Source organism: Perissodus microlepis, chromosome 10 (genome assembly GCF_051167445.1).
Source record: "Perissodus microlepis isolate ML-2025 ecotype Zambia chromosome 10, ASM5116744v1, whole genome shotgun sequence".
Classification (NCBI taxonomy): Eukaryota; Metazoa; Chordata; class Actinopteri; order Cichliformes; family Cichlidae; genus Perissodus; species Perissodus microlepis.
The window spans coordinates 18422868-18439469 of NC_140470.1; the positions used below are offsets into that span (position 1 = coordinate 18422868).

Sequence of the window (16602 nt, forward strand, 5' to 3'; positions counted from 1 at the left end):
AGTCAAATAAAAAGGCATCCTGGGATTTATCTGTACAGTGTCCCCAGCTGAGCAACTGATTGTTATGTAAGACTAAGTGTGACACACACACACACGTACAAACACCATGCTTCAGTTTTATAATGAGACTCAGACTGAAGACACAAACAAGCTGTGGCAGCCGACAAACAACACTTTCTCACACGTCCCTCATCTCCTGTTCTCTCACATCACTCCATCTTTACTTCCTCCCGTCACTCTGAAGTACATGTCAAACACAGACTCCCACAAAATATTTTGTCTAAATTCACCCATTAAATGTGTGTCTTTGTGTGCTCCTGGCTTTCTCATCTGAAGTCACGTTTGACTTTTCACTACTTGCTGTCCTAAAGGCTAATTTATTCAAGACTTGGACTGAGCATTACTCATATGGATCACAACAAACCACTGGGGGGGTCTTGGTAAATGACTTTCTATGCATATGTATGATGAGAGTAGAGGACTTTGCTATGGAGTTCAAATCTAGGACACAGGTTTCTGCAATTAAAACAAACAAACAAAACAAAAACATTCGGTATTTAGTAAAATGTGTTGCTATTTTTGACTATTCAACCACTGATTGGGTTTTGCCTCCTATCATAATTTCAAATTTGCATTAAACTGGCAGTCGGGCACTACAGAAACCTACATCCCTAACCGTTAAAACATTTCGAGAATAAACTGTGCTCATTAAAAAAAAATCAGTGGAGGAAGCTGGACATCTTTAGCCTGTTTTCACCTGGTCAGTCTGCTTAAAAGGACAGCTAAGGCGGTCACGCTGGTGTCTGTTCACATATATTCATAATGTGTCATTTAAACAGCCCCCTAACAGTAAGTCTAAGCACCAGTCAGAGGCAGATGGGCTCGTTAATGCAGTGATGTAGTTATGTAAGACTTGCTACTGCTGCCGCTGCTCTCTTTCTATGCTGCAGTAGAAAGAGAGAGGCAGAAGATGTAAAACAGAGCTTATAAGTCGGCGAGCGTCTGAGCAATTACCGCCACACACATGTTTGTGTGCGTGCCTGTGTGTGTGTGTGTGTGGGACAGATTGATGTGGTAAATCAAGAGGAATTGACTTGTTGTCCTGGGTTTGATTAACTTTTCTCCCTCTTTAACCCATCTTCTGCAATTCCTCACATTCTGGGTAACAGCCAATACAGGCACTTAACATTTTCTGCACTCTTGTATCAGCAGGGATGACAGACCAGAGCAGAGAGCTTAGAAGGGGAAAAGTAAAAAGAAAGAAAAATCGCAAGAGAATTTCAGTATATGCATATTAATGCGCTAAATATGTTTTGGGATATGCATGCACTCTGAGATTTGTTTTTAGGTGTATAGACAAAACAACATAAATAATATACGAAAAACAACTATGAAGTAAATTAAGGAAAAGATTTTGCTTCAGCATGAGTGGATTATACAGAATGAGGTCCAATGTGCAGCATATGTTAACCATAAAAAAAAAATATTAGACTGTTAAATTTGAAATCAAAACATGGCAATTTTTAATGTATGACACAGGCTGAGTATCACAGCTGAACACAAAAACAACTAAGCAATGGCACAATTAATGAGATGTACTGAGCAGCTCCTGATGTAAAAACTGCCTCCTGCCAGCAAAATTTAGCCCATATATTGGTGCTTTAGCCTGTGTCATATGGGTTGTGGCTGGTCAACAGGTTCCTGTAAATCTAGTGGAGTTTTAATTGTTTAAAAACATGCTACAAGTGAGTATTTATCTATTTGCATTAGGGCTGGGCCTAAAATCCATATCGCGGTATAATTTGAAGCACGTGCGGTAACGACATATATCGCGATATATTCTTTTCTTCTGTAAAACGTATTTTCCACACTATAAGGCACACTTAAAATCCTTCAATTTTCTCAAAAATCGACAGTGCGCCTTATGTTTGAATTATGGTTGTGCTTACTAACCTCAAACCGATTTTATGTGGTACACTGCACGCAGAAATCTGTCAAAAAATGTTTTAGTACGACTTTGGTAAGCTATGAAGGCGCACCGCTTGATGGATTGTCGGAGCATTACGGCCACCGTAGTCAGGAGCCTCGCAGAGGAATCTGTGTCCAAAACTCTGTCCTCTTCAGTCCCAAAGTCAAAGGAACACTGTGGCATCACTGAGAGTTAAAAACGGTCTAAATTCTTTCATCTTTAATAAAATGATCAGCGTTGCTGATTTACCAGGTGTAACAATTAAGTTTAACATCCAGGCATCCATGAAAACAGAATTTATTAAATTTAACGGAGTTGGAAGTTAGCAGGAAGTTAGCTCGCTAGTTTCCACCTAAACATGACATACCATGTTCTGACTGAGAGATTTTTGAAACAAATTAAAGCGTACAGCTCTGCTACCACTTCCAACATAAATGAAGACAGAAAACTAAACAGCAGTGACTTTTTGTAGGGTCACTGAAGTTGGACTAGCTGGTATAAAATGTTGTGCTACGTGATCGCTAGTGACACAGCTATATTAGCATAACATTAGCACAGTGAAGCTGTAGGATGAACGCTAACTTTTTTCCACTCGATAAAAGTTAACGTGAGGGATTCTGGTGGTAAGGGACAAATGCAATCGCATAGCAGGATGCTGTACACGGACCAAACTTCAGTCAGGAGAACAACTGAGATAATCCATCCACAATATGAGGTTAGCTATTAATATACTGAAACAACATGGGAATAGAGCACCTGTGAGAGGATTCAGCATTAATGAATCAATGGTACGGAAGTGGAGGAAGCGCAGTTTTTGGCTTTCAACATATTCCAAAAGTGCTTCGTCTCTTTGCTATGACTGTCGCCCGGCATAATTTGCAGATGATATTGCTTGCAGCCGCTGCCATGCTTTCAACAAAAACAGGCGCAGCTTGATGACACCATCAACATGCGCTATCACGGTAGAGCGGTATAGTCAAAATCTCTACCGTTGGCCAAATTTTAGCGTTTCTACTGTATACCGTTTATACCGCCCACCCCTAATTTGCATTGTTACTAAACCGCAAGAAGTCAAAGAACTGACACAGTTTGACATCTTGAAGTAAAAACTAAGTAGAAAACTAACAAAGATAGATACATAAAATCTGTTTTGTTTATTTTTTCTTTTTTGTATGTTGCTCTAGAAGTTTTCAGATTTTTAGGGAACCTAAAAAAGCCAGAAATGGCTTTTAGGTTGCTGCATCACGTCGTAAAAATGGTAAAACTCTGTTGTAATGAAGAGCTGGTGTGCTTCTCATTTGTCACTACTACATCACTGAGCCGTAAAATGGTCACAGATCCAAATTTTTACGTCAATTTGATTATGTTTTCAGGACAATGCTTATTAAAAAAAAAGTACACCTTTTGTCTGCCAGGACTTAACAATAAAAATGTTCTGCATGAAAACTGAAAAAAGAAAACATCTTTTGCTGACCATCCTTGACCTTGACCTGTTTTACAAGGTTTTCTCTTGTCTTTCAAATTGAGAGCAGTTTGTGAAATACCGAGAAGTTGTCTTTTCATTGTGCTCAAGGACATCAATTACAGTTTTTCCATACTGGCTGAGCAGCAAACTCCATATTAGGAGGTAGAAGGCTGAGGTAACACCACAAGTTACTATCATTCACTCAAGATACTCTACTTTGTACCCTAGACCAGGATGTTTTTACACTTTCTCTGGTATAACGTTAAAAGTGGAGCTGTGCTTGCACTGACTGTTTGCATAGGTTATGTCACCAAAAAAAAAAAGAAAGAAAAAACTTCTTGGTGAGGTTTACATAAAGACAGTGGATTAGGTTAAAATACAGAATCACCGCCTTGGTGACACGTCCCCACGGAGTAGAATCAAAGACATATGTGCTGAAGCCGTGAAATGTTCTCACTGTCAAAGCAACAATGCATTTCGGCACTTATCTTTTTCTTTGCCATGTGACCAGACTGTGTGACAACACCACAATGCTTCCCTGTGTGGATGCAATGGTGGCCTATGCTGGGCCTTGTTGGATTGTTTTGTATTCTGGCAAATGCTGAGCAATGTTTTCTTGCCAGAGCCCTCTGCGTTTGCACCCCCACTGCACAGCCCCATTCAAATGAACAGAGAACACGACCTGAGGGAAATGAATACACAACTAAACCTACTGTTTACTCACAAGGACAGTCTCAGGACACTACTAATTATAGTGTCATCTTGAAACTAAGAGGGATTGACAGTATAGGAGACGTCCTTAAATTCTGTCACTGGGCATGAAGCCTGCTTTACGCACATTTCCATGCTTGCTTTGATGAATCAGCCACCTAAGTTGAAACTTTTCCAAAGAGTGTTTCTGTTAATTTGACTACCCTCTGTAAACAGTAGGGTGTACCTTGGATCCCATGCAACAACCAGCATATGATGGCAGGGCTGCTGCACTGTGAGCTGCTTCATGCAAGCATATTTTAAATAGCTTATCCTTCCTATACTTGTTTTTTTGGATCTACTACTTCTGTTTCCATGGTAATATCCCGAGTATTACATTTATTTATGTTCACATGCTCCTTTGTAATCAGAAGAAGATGAATATCAAGGCCTTATCAAAAATAAAACCTGGAACTTGAGCTGTTGGCTACGACATGCACGCTAGCATGTTATCAGAATAACTGCGACGGGGAATAAGAGAAGACACGGAGGGGGAAAAAAGAGAGAGGCAGTGAAGAAGAGGAAGAGAGAGGGAGTAAAAGGACGGACTGAGCTGTGTGATCTACCGTGAGGAAAGCAGCAAGCCCATACTGCTGAGAGCTGTGGACCCCAAACGCCTTATCAGAAACCAAAACAGCTATCAATTATTCAACAGGTACAGAGTGAACCAGCTACAGAGGAGAAGACATGGGAGGCGAGGAGATTTGAAGGGAGAGAGGAGGGATGGAGGAGATACAGCCTGGGAGTTAGACACAAAGGATTTAAATTTTTCATTTTATGTCAGTGTGTTCAGAAATACACTATGTGGTGTACTCGTATTGATAATGCAGCTGTCATATTTTGCACTTTTTGACTAATTCATCAGCAACAGTGAACGAATGCAGGAAGTCACTTAGTTGGAAACTGTGAGAAAGTTTATGGCTTCAGCTTAAAGAATTGTTTGTTTCTTAACTTTTGATAAGCCTGGAAGCTTTACCTCTAAAGTTTTCTATTTGTCTTCCTGCTTCCATAAACTATATGTAAAAAACAGATGCAGTCACCAAAACATCACCCATTGTTTTGTTTATTTTGTTTTGAAACCAGATATCACGATTAAGGGATGGATCTGACTAAGAAGCTGAGGGACACTGCGTGCTCATGTGGTACAACTTGTCAATCATAACAATTTCCCAAACACACCTTGCTTAATGGTCTGTTTTCCTCTAACCCACAATTTATGTAATGACCATCATTCCACATTCAAAAAGTCCTCAAACTAGTCGTCAAGACATTCAGGGAAGTGTTTACTTAGGTGGGTAACAGTAAAGCATCATAGGTTCAAATTTCTCATAGATTTCTATACAACTATGAGAAATTTTAAAGTAAAAGTTCCATAAAGACATGGATGAGTGAGTTTGGCATGGAAGAACTTCACTGACGTGCATAGAGTCCTGACCTCAACCTGATAGAGCACCTTTGGGATGAATTAGATCAGAGCTGTTATAGCTGCAAAGGTTGGCCGACATCATTTGGATTAAGAGTGGGATGTTAGTCAAGTTCAGATCCCAGGAACGAAATCCGAGATCTTTGTCGAGAAGACAACAGCAGCAAACTGGAAACAGCAAAGATACTGCATTCCATTTTTTTTTTTACTTTGTCTATCAATTTGTTCCTAATGATGTCACACTTTTGCAGTCTCAGGGGACCACAGTAACAGGAACTCAATATTGTTTATGTAGTTTTAATAAATTCAACGATTGGGTCACTTAATATTTACCATAAAGAAGAAAAACTGTTGCCATCGCTGCCTTCATCAGCTTGATGGGTACCTTCCCAGACTGGAAGGTGTGATATCGTTGTAGAGGTAGCTGGATCTGATGTACCTGAGAGAGATGATGATGCTGCAGTGTTACAAGCCCTGAGCTGAGCAGCAATGACCCTCCTGGGAATGAGCAAAGCTCCCACTGATGACTGCCCAGTCCTCAGGTTGAAGACTGATTCCACAAAGCTGTTACATTTGTTCCTGAATCACAGACATGAAGGTAGCAACTGCTTGCTCTTCCTGTCACAGGACCTGAGCACAGCATGAAAGAATTTGGGTGCTATAGCTGCCTATTGTGTCTGTTTAGCTTTAGTTATGTTTAGCTGCTTCTGGTCCACTCATACTCATTCTTTTAATAACATTTATGGGCAGAAATTCTAGGTGCAGCCCAGGTGTGGACGGTTTTATGGTTTCAGGATCTCATATCTGTTTTTTGTAGATGATGTGATTCCATTAGTTTTATCAAGGGTTAAGGGGAGAGCTAATCGAGGGATAAGGATCAGCAACTCTAAGTCTGAGGCCATGGTTCTCGGCTGAAAAAGAGTGGAGTGGCCTCTTTTCAATTGGAGCAGGAGATTGACAGAGACACTGCTTCTGCAGACGCTCGGCTGTGGTGACAAGAGAGCTGGCTCTCAATCTGTCAGTTCATAGGTCACGATCTCTGGGTAATGACTGAAAAAATGACATTGTGGATACAAGCTGAAATTAGCTTCTTCTAAAGGTTGTCTGGACTCTACCTTAGAGGTAGTGAGACAGAAAAGTTTGGTCATTTGGGAGGGATTCAGAGTAGAGTAGTCCTCTGCATAGAAAGGAAAGCCACTGGGGTGTTTCAGGAATCTGACCAGGATGCCTCCTGGGCATCTCCTAGGTGAGGTGTTTTGGGCATGTCCTAGGAGGAAGACGTGAGGAGGCCCCAGGGCAGAGCTGTAAAGAGTACATCTCATGATACTAGGAATTTATGTCTATTTGAGTTTTTCATATTGGGGTCAAAATGGATTCATCATAAAAATTTAACACAAATAGTGTTTGTTTAAAACTACTGAAAAATAAGTGACACCAGAGCAAAGGTATGGTAAATACAGTAAACTTTTAGCTTAACTTAAAAGTTGTAGGTTGTATCAAAGAAAAGTATAGAATCTCACAAAATGTGCAAATAATTATAACTTTGCAAAAATAATAACAATGATATTGTTTTTTGTTTGGGTTGGGTTAGGATGCTTCTCACAGTAAATTATTCTTGGGGTCCCCAGTTGGTAGTCTATATATTTCAAAATGTCAATAGGATTGGGGTTAAGACACTTCTGTGTTGGCTTATAGTATGTGTTCAAGTGTATGTTTGCAAATGCATGACAAATGCTTATTGAGATGTAGAAAAACAACAACTTTTTAGCAGGAGTAAAATGATGGATCTGTTTGTTGGCCTTGCTTCCTGAATAAGTTGGAACACTTTGTATCACTGCGCCTGTATAGGGCCAAAAACAGTCCTCATAAATCTGGCAACCTGCATTAAAGCCAGATGGATGAGCTGCTGTTTGTTAAGAAATACCTCAGACACACACACACAACTCCCCCATACAGTCCCCTTTTTTTTTTACATTTCTGTTGGTGCACAAGATAAACAAACAAGATGCAACCTGTTATTTAGTAAGCTTTAGAGATTTTGGTTGGTGTACTTTTTTCTTTATCTCTGAACAGAGCCAAGCTTCATGTTTCCCCCTGCTTCCAGCTTTACTGCTAAGCCAAGGTTCTCCTTCACTGTACTTCATGCACAGACATGAGATGTACATCCTTCCTTTCATGTCAGTCTCAGAAAGAAATGTCTCACAAATGTTTCCAAAATGTCTACGTCTCATTCGCTTTCAGTAAGAAAAGGAGAGGGCTGCTTCATCCAACTGCCTCTCCCTCTGAAGACGAGAAAATACCAAAGTTACTTCGTCAAAGCGGGTGACACCCGTAGCACACATCCGCGCAGTAAGCTCATATCAGCTCCACTACCTTTACCTGCCACTGGCTCGCTCTGTGTGTATCCCATGTAAATTCTTTTTCCTGATAACCACTCCTTTTCACGTGGTGTCTGTTCTCCCTGCCGCATCAGCACAGTATAACTCCCCTCTCATGCATCAGCTCTGACATTTACAATAATGATTCCTGAGGCTCGAACACACTTAAAAATCTGTATGAGCACCATGCTCTGACTATGTGATCACTGGCATTTGCATCACTTTCATCCGAAAACTTTCTCACACTCACATATGCAGCCACATCCATGTGCATGCTCATTCACACACAAACATATTCACAGAGAGAGAGAGTACATGCAGTAAATGCACAGCTAGCCCCAGCTGTTGCTAAGTGACCCTGCAATCAGAGGCCTTCACAGGACTCCTGATAGGGAGTATTGTCTTCTTTGATTGGACACTTAATTCACACAGGACCTTCCTGCTGTGTGTGCCGCCAGCTCTCAAGGTAAACCGTGGAGATCCATAAGCAAATTAGTGCACCGTATTTACCAACAATCAGCAGCCACTGCACTGCACTGCCAATTAAAGAAGTAGTATGAATCTAATTCGAGGGAACTGAGGAATAAACCACTTCAGCTTTGTTCATTCTGCTTGGCAGCCTTATGGGTTTTTTAAGGCAGAAAAATGGCTCCTTTCTTATAGCTGTCTTAACTTGCACTTTACCCCGGTGAAAAATACAGAAGATGCAAAAAGGGGTATGTTTGGTATAAAAACAAATGTGTAATAAAGCTTTACTTGGCAAGAAAGTTGGAATAAAACACCACAGGGCCATTGTGAAATGCCATTTCATGCTCTGTACTGCATAATTTGTAGCACTCTGTGTTTGTTTATTTAGCATCAAAACAATTTCTGCTCATTAAAGGTTTTTTGTGGGTTGTTTTTTTTTTTGTTTTTTTTTTGCATTGTGTTTGTGAGAGTTTGCCACTTTAGAAGCTCGGATCTGTAAAACACCAGCCCGTGTAATTATTTCTACGCATTTCTACGCAGCACGTCGATTGTAAATGCCGTGCACGTTCCAGAAAATTGTGGCGAGACGTAATGATAAAATAGAATTCAGCAGGCGGACCACACTGAGCTCAGGATAAAGCAGAAGAAAGAAAGGAGTCCGTGAGTGACCTTGAGATCAGGCAGGAGGAGCGGTGCAAAGATGTGCAAAGGTCATTGATATGCACAGCCATCACATGGACACTCGCTGCGTGGCGGTGTGTGTGGCGATGCGTTTCATCCTGCTCTCCACTGTGGCTTGCATTAGGGATGTAATTGATTATGATATGACTTCCATTCCTGTAATCAAATCCCAAGATGATTTAGTTCTCTAATATAATATATCCACAAAATCCGCACAAAGCATAATGTTCCTTATATTGTCCTAATCTGTAAAATCTGTCTGCTGCCTCAGGATGTCGGTGCAGCAAGAGCAAATTTGGATCAATCTCAGCTCTCAATTACTCCACCATTTGGTGCTTCACGACCCGAATAAACATTTTGTCACCAATCCATATGTTATTATCATCTACCACAGCACTCATCTACAAAACACACACGCATGCATAACAAAGCAAACGGCCAACAGCAGCTTCTAATTGTGTGACTGTGGACTTGACAGTGGCCTGCAGGCAAAATGTATGCGTGCCAGTGCAACTGTCATCTCACAGAGAAAGTAAGGATGTGGCATTAGTCTTTTGTCACAATGCCATCAGATGTACTTCATGATACTGTGCTTTATCCGAAGAGAAAGCAGGCTCGGAGGTGACAAATGACGGTCAGCAATCCATAGTATAGTATGCAAATAAAAACTGGAGGTTTAATCAGGAACGACTTAAATTTCATACCGCTGCTAAAAAGTCTGTTAATCAGATGAGGGCTTTATTCACACTGGGGCCCAGAGAGAGCCTGGAGCGAGGCTGAGGTTATAGCCTGTATGAACAGTGACTTGCAATTTTAACATCATATATTGGTATTGATCAGTGAAATTCAGTACAGAGCTGACGTTCGTTATAGATTATCATGGCTGAATGTAGTAACACAGAACATTTCAGTATTTCAAATACTGCTAATTTTTTTCTTTCTGGATCACAGGGTATATCCAACGGCAGGAATGATGACGAAAAGTGAGAGGATGAAATCGTATTGCAAGTGATGAGAAGCAAGGAAGACGCGGTGTCATGTTTTTAAAGGCTGGAGTTCACAGCTCGAGTAGGAGCTGCACGACTGTGCTCTCTTCCATATAGATTGAACTTGTCCATCCAATCCAGGCAGCAACTTTTAGTCTTCAAGAGTTGCGTAGGAAGAAGGCCACTGAGGAAGGCACGTGAGGCAAAGATATTGCATCAGGTGAAAGGAGCGCATCGACATGTTTACTCCTCTGAACCATTACTCATTTAAATCTCACGCAGAGTAATGTTACACACAGATGAAGACTTAGCTTTGCCGATCATATCATTATGTTTGATGTGCACTTGGAAAAAATGGAAATAAATCAGCACAGAAATCATAAAAAGAAGATGCTCATGAAAATTTGTTGGGGAACGTTTGTAGTTTTCTTCTGTCTATGACTGATAGTTGTCTGTACATCACTGGGTACTTCCAAGAAAGTACTTTTAATAGTTACTTATGCAAGCCTCTCATCTTTTCGTGGTACCAAGTAGGAACACAACAGTATTGTTTGTTTGGTTTTTTGTACCATAGGCAATGTGGGCATGTTTTTGTCCATGCTCACATATTTAGAAAAAGAAGACTGCCTACAAAGACAGCAAATACTACATGATTGACACGGCAGCTAGTGCAGCTGCAGCAGCTCGTTGCTAAGAAAGTCAGTAAGCATGTGGAAGTACTTTGGATTTAAGGGAAATGACCAATGGATTATACTGATTCACAAAAGGCAAAATGCAAATAATGCAAATGATATCATTTTGCCTTTCTCCAGAAATACAGAGTTAGGGCTACTGCCAGTGATGTCTTAACCCTCATAGGGTTAATCAGATGTGCTTAATCCATTTTTTCTCAAAGGATAAAGAAAAGAATATGTCTTAGGATTTGCTAAGTGGTTACCCAAACAACACCAATGGGGAAATCCTTCCAATTCCTTCTTATGTTATCCTGAATTACACGGTATTATTTTGTTTGAGGAAGCTAGCATTACCGAACGTTAGAAGTGGCTAACATTATTTAAATGTCTAAGCCATCGTAATGTATTTAACGTGAGGCCATTTCAGTCTGTGTCCCTTAAACAAAGTATAATCCAGCCTTTTAAATAAATCTTCTGCCCACACCAGGTCAGTGACTTTAAATTTAAACAGCATGAAAGTTTCTTTCTTCAACAGAATGTTTTCAAATTGGTGAACATTTTAGTGCCAGATTATATGGCTGGCCCCCTGATATTCAGGACTTGAGATACAAATTGCTTCCTAAAGTACTTACTTGTGCTTAGCTGTGCTAAACATTGAATGGGCTTACCTGTGCTTTATGGGTATAATTGCTTATTAGGCGGACAAACACTTAACCCTTTGGGGTCTAAGTCATCATCTACAAGTATCCTAGCCCTAACTCTAACCCTAGAGTTCCCAGAGTAATGAATTTGCCTTTCTCCAGAAATACAGGGTTAGGTCTACCGCCTATGGTGTCTTAAACCTGAGAGGGTTAATCCGATGTGCTTTAATCCAATTTTTCTCAGAGGGAAAACAAAAAAAGAATATGTCTTCGAATTTGCTAAATGGTTATCCAAACAAGTCTCCATTGGTTAGCAACATTAGCACCGGTTCTGAAATAGTCTAAATTTCAAAATGTGATGAATCAGCTGATAAAAATATTATCTGTAGCTGATAATTGACCAATCATTTTAGGTTTTGGTTAAAATACCAACTGTTAACTAATGTACCCACTAAAATGTAAGAATTTAACATATTTCCTAGCTGCGTGTGAGAAAAAGGTCTTTCAGTTTGTGGGGTTTTATTTTATTACAATGATCTGATATATGAATAATTCACTGATTGTTTGTTTTATTCAGAAGCCATGAGCATCCATTAAATAGCTGACAATAAAAACCGGTCCGCACTTTTGCAAAACATAGCAAAGCCTTTTTTTCTCTTTTTTGTTAAGTGGCCATTATTCTTTTTGTGACTAATTTTAAGGTTTGTTTTGGTTTGGTTTGTTCAGTGCCTGCATACATCTTACTGCAGGAAAAAAATGTAGATAAATAGGGAAATTGACAAGTTGGGTAACAGAGGCAAAGTCAAGTAAGGGAGACAAATCCAGCTTCAAACACGCTGGGAAACAAAGCTTCGGCAGCCACCCAAACCAGCAAGCTAGTAGCCAATCAGCCTGCCAGGCCGCTCTCAGTTTGAGGCTGGCAGCAGGAGCTGGTTGGCCAAGCAGAGAGAAAGAATGAGAGACAGACACGGAGAGAAAGAGAGAGGGAGTTTTCATTACACAAAAACACTTATCCTCTTTCTCCTCACTCTCTCACTCTTGTTTTATCCCACTGCAGAGAGATACTGTGGGTAAAGGTGACAGACAAAGATAACTGTATCTCAGGCAGACTGCACAATTACTCTGGATTTTATTATTGCGACTGACAGTCACATATTTGTAGGAGGAGATACAAAGCAGCGCATCAGCCATCACCACTGTGTGTTTTTTGCTGTGTGTGCGGGTAGGTGGGTGGGTGGATGCTATCCATCTGAAATTACAGGAAGATTAAAATTAAAGCTTGTCTCCCTCTAGCCAGCAAACTCTTTTTTCCCTCTCTCTTGTGCTCTGTCTCTCTCACACGCACACACACAGTGACAGCACTAATCAGCCCTCTGTCAAGCCCATTAGGTCCCACCCTTAATGAGGAGATCGCCCAGCTTGTGCCCTGACTCAGGCCAACCAAGTGAGCTAATAGATTATGATGTGCATGGATGTATGTGTGTTGTTTCCCCGCTCTGCGTTGAGCTGCATGGAAATGACAAATGACAGACATCCAGTGTCTCTATTAAAGAATGTTTTTCCATTATGTTCTCGGGGTTCAGTCAGCCGCGGACTGCATTCATTTCCAAACAGTTCTCAGACAAGCTGTCTTTCACTGGAGCCCAACATGCATACATGTTTTGGGGGGGGGGGCAATTGGCAGATGAGTCACCACGCCACACCACAAATACTCTTCTTTAAAACGTGTGTGTGTGTAAGTGTGCGTGTGCTTTCCGTACACTTTGCATCACAGTACTATTTAATAATTTCAGAAAGGTTGATATGTTGTTTAATACCGGATATGAATTTGTGAAATTGCTTTTTTTTTCACTGGATTTGTCAGTCGTGATTTTTAATTGTCAATGCGCGTGCACGCACAGAGAAAGAGGTGGCGGGAGGGAAATGGAGCTCTCCTTTATCAACACATGAGCAGGCAAGGTCATCGTGGTAAAACTTAATACCTTTTCTCACCGTAACACGGAAGCGTGTGAGTGTCAGAGTAAACAGCGCACAGCTATTCTCTGGCAGACACTTTTACACCTGTTTTTAGTCTCCCTGGGCCCGCGGAACCCGTGGGGAGACCCACCGTCTCCCTCCCTTCAGCGACAAGTAGAAATACACGGGCTGAGCGCCTCCTTCTGTCACGCGGATTAACACAAAGCGCCAAAAAACGGGGTAAACTTTTGTAGAAAACCAGTCAAATTGTAAACTTTTTTTCAATTTCTCTCTCACGTGCTCTCTATCCGTTTCTCGCTCGCGCGTAGCAACAGCACCAGCCACCCTCGTGCAGACAGGTTCTACAAACTGCAGTGCGGCAGCGGTTCGCTATTTTAAGAATAATTTTTACATGAAGTGAATAAATATTTAATCTGCTTCCCAGTCGCGGCCACCACGGCGGATAAGAGACGACTGGGAAGTTTGAGAAACACCGAGAGCCTCGTCTGTGACTCAATTTGCCCAAAATTTAACTAAATTAATTTCTCAAAAGAACAAACAAAAAATGTATCGCTCGCACACACCGACTGCGCGCTCTCCACATCCTCGTCAGCAACAAAAACAAGTGGAGCCCTCTTTCCTTACCTGGCCTGAACATATTGGCAAAGGCTGTTTGGACCGTCTAGTAGCCTCTGTGCTGGAGTAGCATCCTTGTCAGGGTCCAGTCCTGTGCTGATGTTGATTAGATTGTTTTGATTCCCTTTGAACGCTGGCGGGTAGAGTGTAGTCGTGTCTCCTTGGTGGCTTTCTTTTTTCTTTTCTTTTTGTTTTTTTAAACCAAGTGAAGACGGTTGGAGGAGGAACGGGAGGAGGACGAGGCGGTAGTGGAGGAGGGAGAAGAAGGGGGTCGGATAATGTCTGACAAAATTAAGGACAAAAATAGCCTAGAAGGTCCGCCACCAGTGGAAAACAAGTTCTGTGTAATAAAAGACAAGGAGGGGAGAAGAATAACACCGTGTCCCGTCCCAACACACTCAGATGTGTTTTAGTGATTTTTCAGCTCACCGCCATCTGGTGTTTATAAATCACTGATGTACATTCTGACTTTATTTGATGTCCGAATTTACGGGAAAGATGGTGAAACAGCCTCCCCCCCTAAAAAAATCTGAGGAAAGTTCTCTTATGCCTTCATAATCGCCCTCCTGTCGGATCTTCAACTGCAGGTCAGGTAGAGTCTAAAATGTGCTGTCCGTGGATCGTCAACGTGAGTCAGTGCCGTCTACTGTCTCTGTTACCGGAGAGCTCCGAGGCAGCCGCTTCAATCCCCCTCCCACAGCGAGATGTGACTGATGAAACCCAGAGCATCTCTCTCTCTCCCTCTCTCTCTGTAGGATGTGCTTTATTGGCATGACAGAGGAGTGTGTGTTTGTGAAACAGTTATAGGTTATCATATTAAAATCCTCCTTGTATCAGTCACCCTCTCGTTCTTTCACTTATGTCTGCACTGCTTCTTTATCTCCCCCAATTCAATTTCCTTTTAGCAATCCAACACGCTGCATAAACATTATTACAAAAGCTTCCATTACAATTCATTTTCTCCTTTTCTGATTTCTCTCCTCTTTGTAGCACTGCCACTCAAATTTGAAATTCCTTTATTGGCCAAGCCATAATGGAATTGGGTACAAGTAAGTAGTTTAAAATGAGTATTTGAACATTCTGAATTAGTGGGTTGGAAAATAAAAAGTCACGAATTAGTTTGGTACTTAGAAAAGAAGAAAAACATTGCAAGGAAATTATCACATGAAGAAGACAAAGGGCTATGGACATTTGAGATATAGTCTTACAAGACTAGCAAGGTGCACCTTGCTAGATAGCATCATACAGTTGCTGCTATTGGCAGCACATCCATGTTGCAAATCTCCAGTTCCACCACATCCTAAAGGTCCTCTACTGAAGTGAGGCAGTTTAAGTACAATGAACTGATTGTCAAGTACAATAAACTAGCTTGAAATACTTAAAAACAGCTATAGAAGAACAGTGCACTGATCAGAAAGAGATGGACATGGTCAGCAGCAATCCTCAGGTAGGCTGTGGCGATTGAGTGATGCACAGCTGGTAGTAAGGGACCTAAAGTCTGACAAGAAAACATCCCCCACACCACACCAAACCTGCAGCAGAAGCCTGAACAATAGATAGAAGACAGGATGGATCCATTCTTTCATGTCGTGTATGACAAATTCTGAACCTACTGTCCAAATATCACAGCAGAAATTGAGACTCATCGGCAACGTTTTTTCCAATATTTTTTTGTTCAATTTAGTTGAGCCCATGCTTCTATAAAGTTCTTTACAGATATTCTAGGTATGCGGTAATAGCAATTTCTATATTTATGTGAGAGAATCAGTTATGTTGAGGCAGTTTTAAGCCAAATTCATTTAATATTAAAATCCACTTTGGCAAGAACTGCACAACATAGTAAAGATGCAGTTTGTTATTACTTTAAGACATAAGCGTACACTAAGTTTGTCCAAAAATTTCAAGAATTTTTGTGTGCAAACAATTAAAGAGTGAACACATGCTTACAGGTATTAGGGATTTCTCTTTTGAACGACTATAGGTTAACTCATAATAATACAAATAGTACAATAACTAATTAGCTATATAATAATAGTAATAACGTAATGGCACAATAACAAATTAGTCATTGTACATCAGTTATTGACATCTATATCACACATGTTAATAAGTGCAAAAGGTGAATCCACTTGCTTTCATTACCCTTTGGTTGGTCCACTTTGTACAAGGCCTGTGCTCTTACTATAGTTCTCATTTTCTCCAGTTTTCACCTCTGGTTTGAAATTTAATGATCCTTACTATTAACCTGTCAAAGCAATAACCCACAGCTAACTCTTATATGAATGATGTTGATAACTTGTATGGGTGAATGTCCCCGAATGTTTATTTGAATGTGTAACAGATCAGTATAATAGAATCATTACATTTATGTAAATCACACAAATAGACAAAACGTTGATGAAAGTAATTACAGTTTCCCTGCATTTCTTAAGTGATATTTCTCTTTGGTTGTAGTGTGTACTGATCTTTGGGGAGCATTTCTCTCACAGGAGGCATTGCATTTTGATTTGATCAGAGGATTTACCAGTCTATATAATTTTCCTGTATTCTGACCATGCTAGCATTAACATGAATA

At 40.7% G+C, this 16602-nt stretch overlaps 1 protein-coding gene across 1 annotated transcript in view; it reads right to left on the reverse strand.

Annotated features, from left to right (window-relative positions):
- rtn4rl1a (reticulon 4 receptor-like 1a) overlaps positions 1-14747 on the reverse strand; it is a 108791-nt gene extending 94044 nt beyond the window's left edge. Inside the window, exon 1 of the mRNA XM_084940447.1 lies at positions 14037-14747. Coding sequence (XP_084796573.1) covers positions 14037-14049 — 13 coding nt within the window. The 5' untranslated portion in view covers positions 14050-14747. The remainder of the gene's footprint in view (positions 1-14036) is intronic.
- Between the last annotated feature and the right edge of the window lie 1855 nt (positions 14748-16602).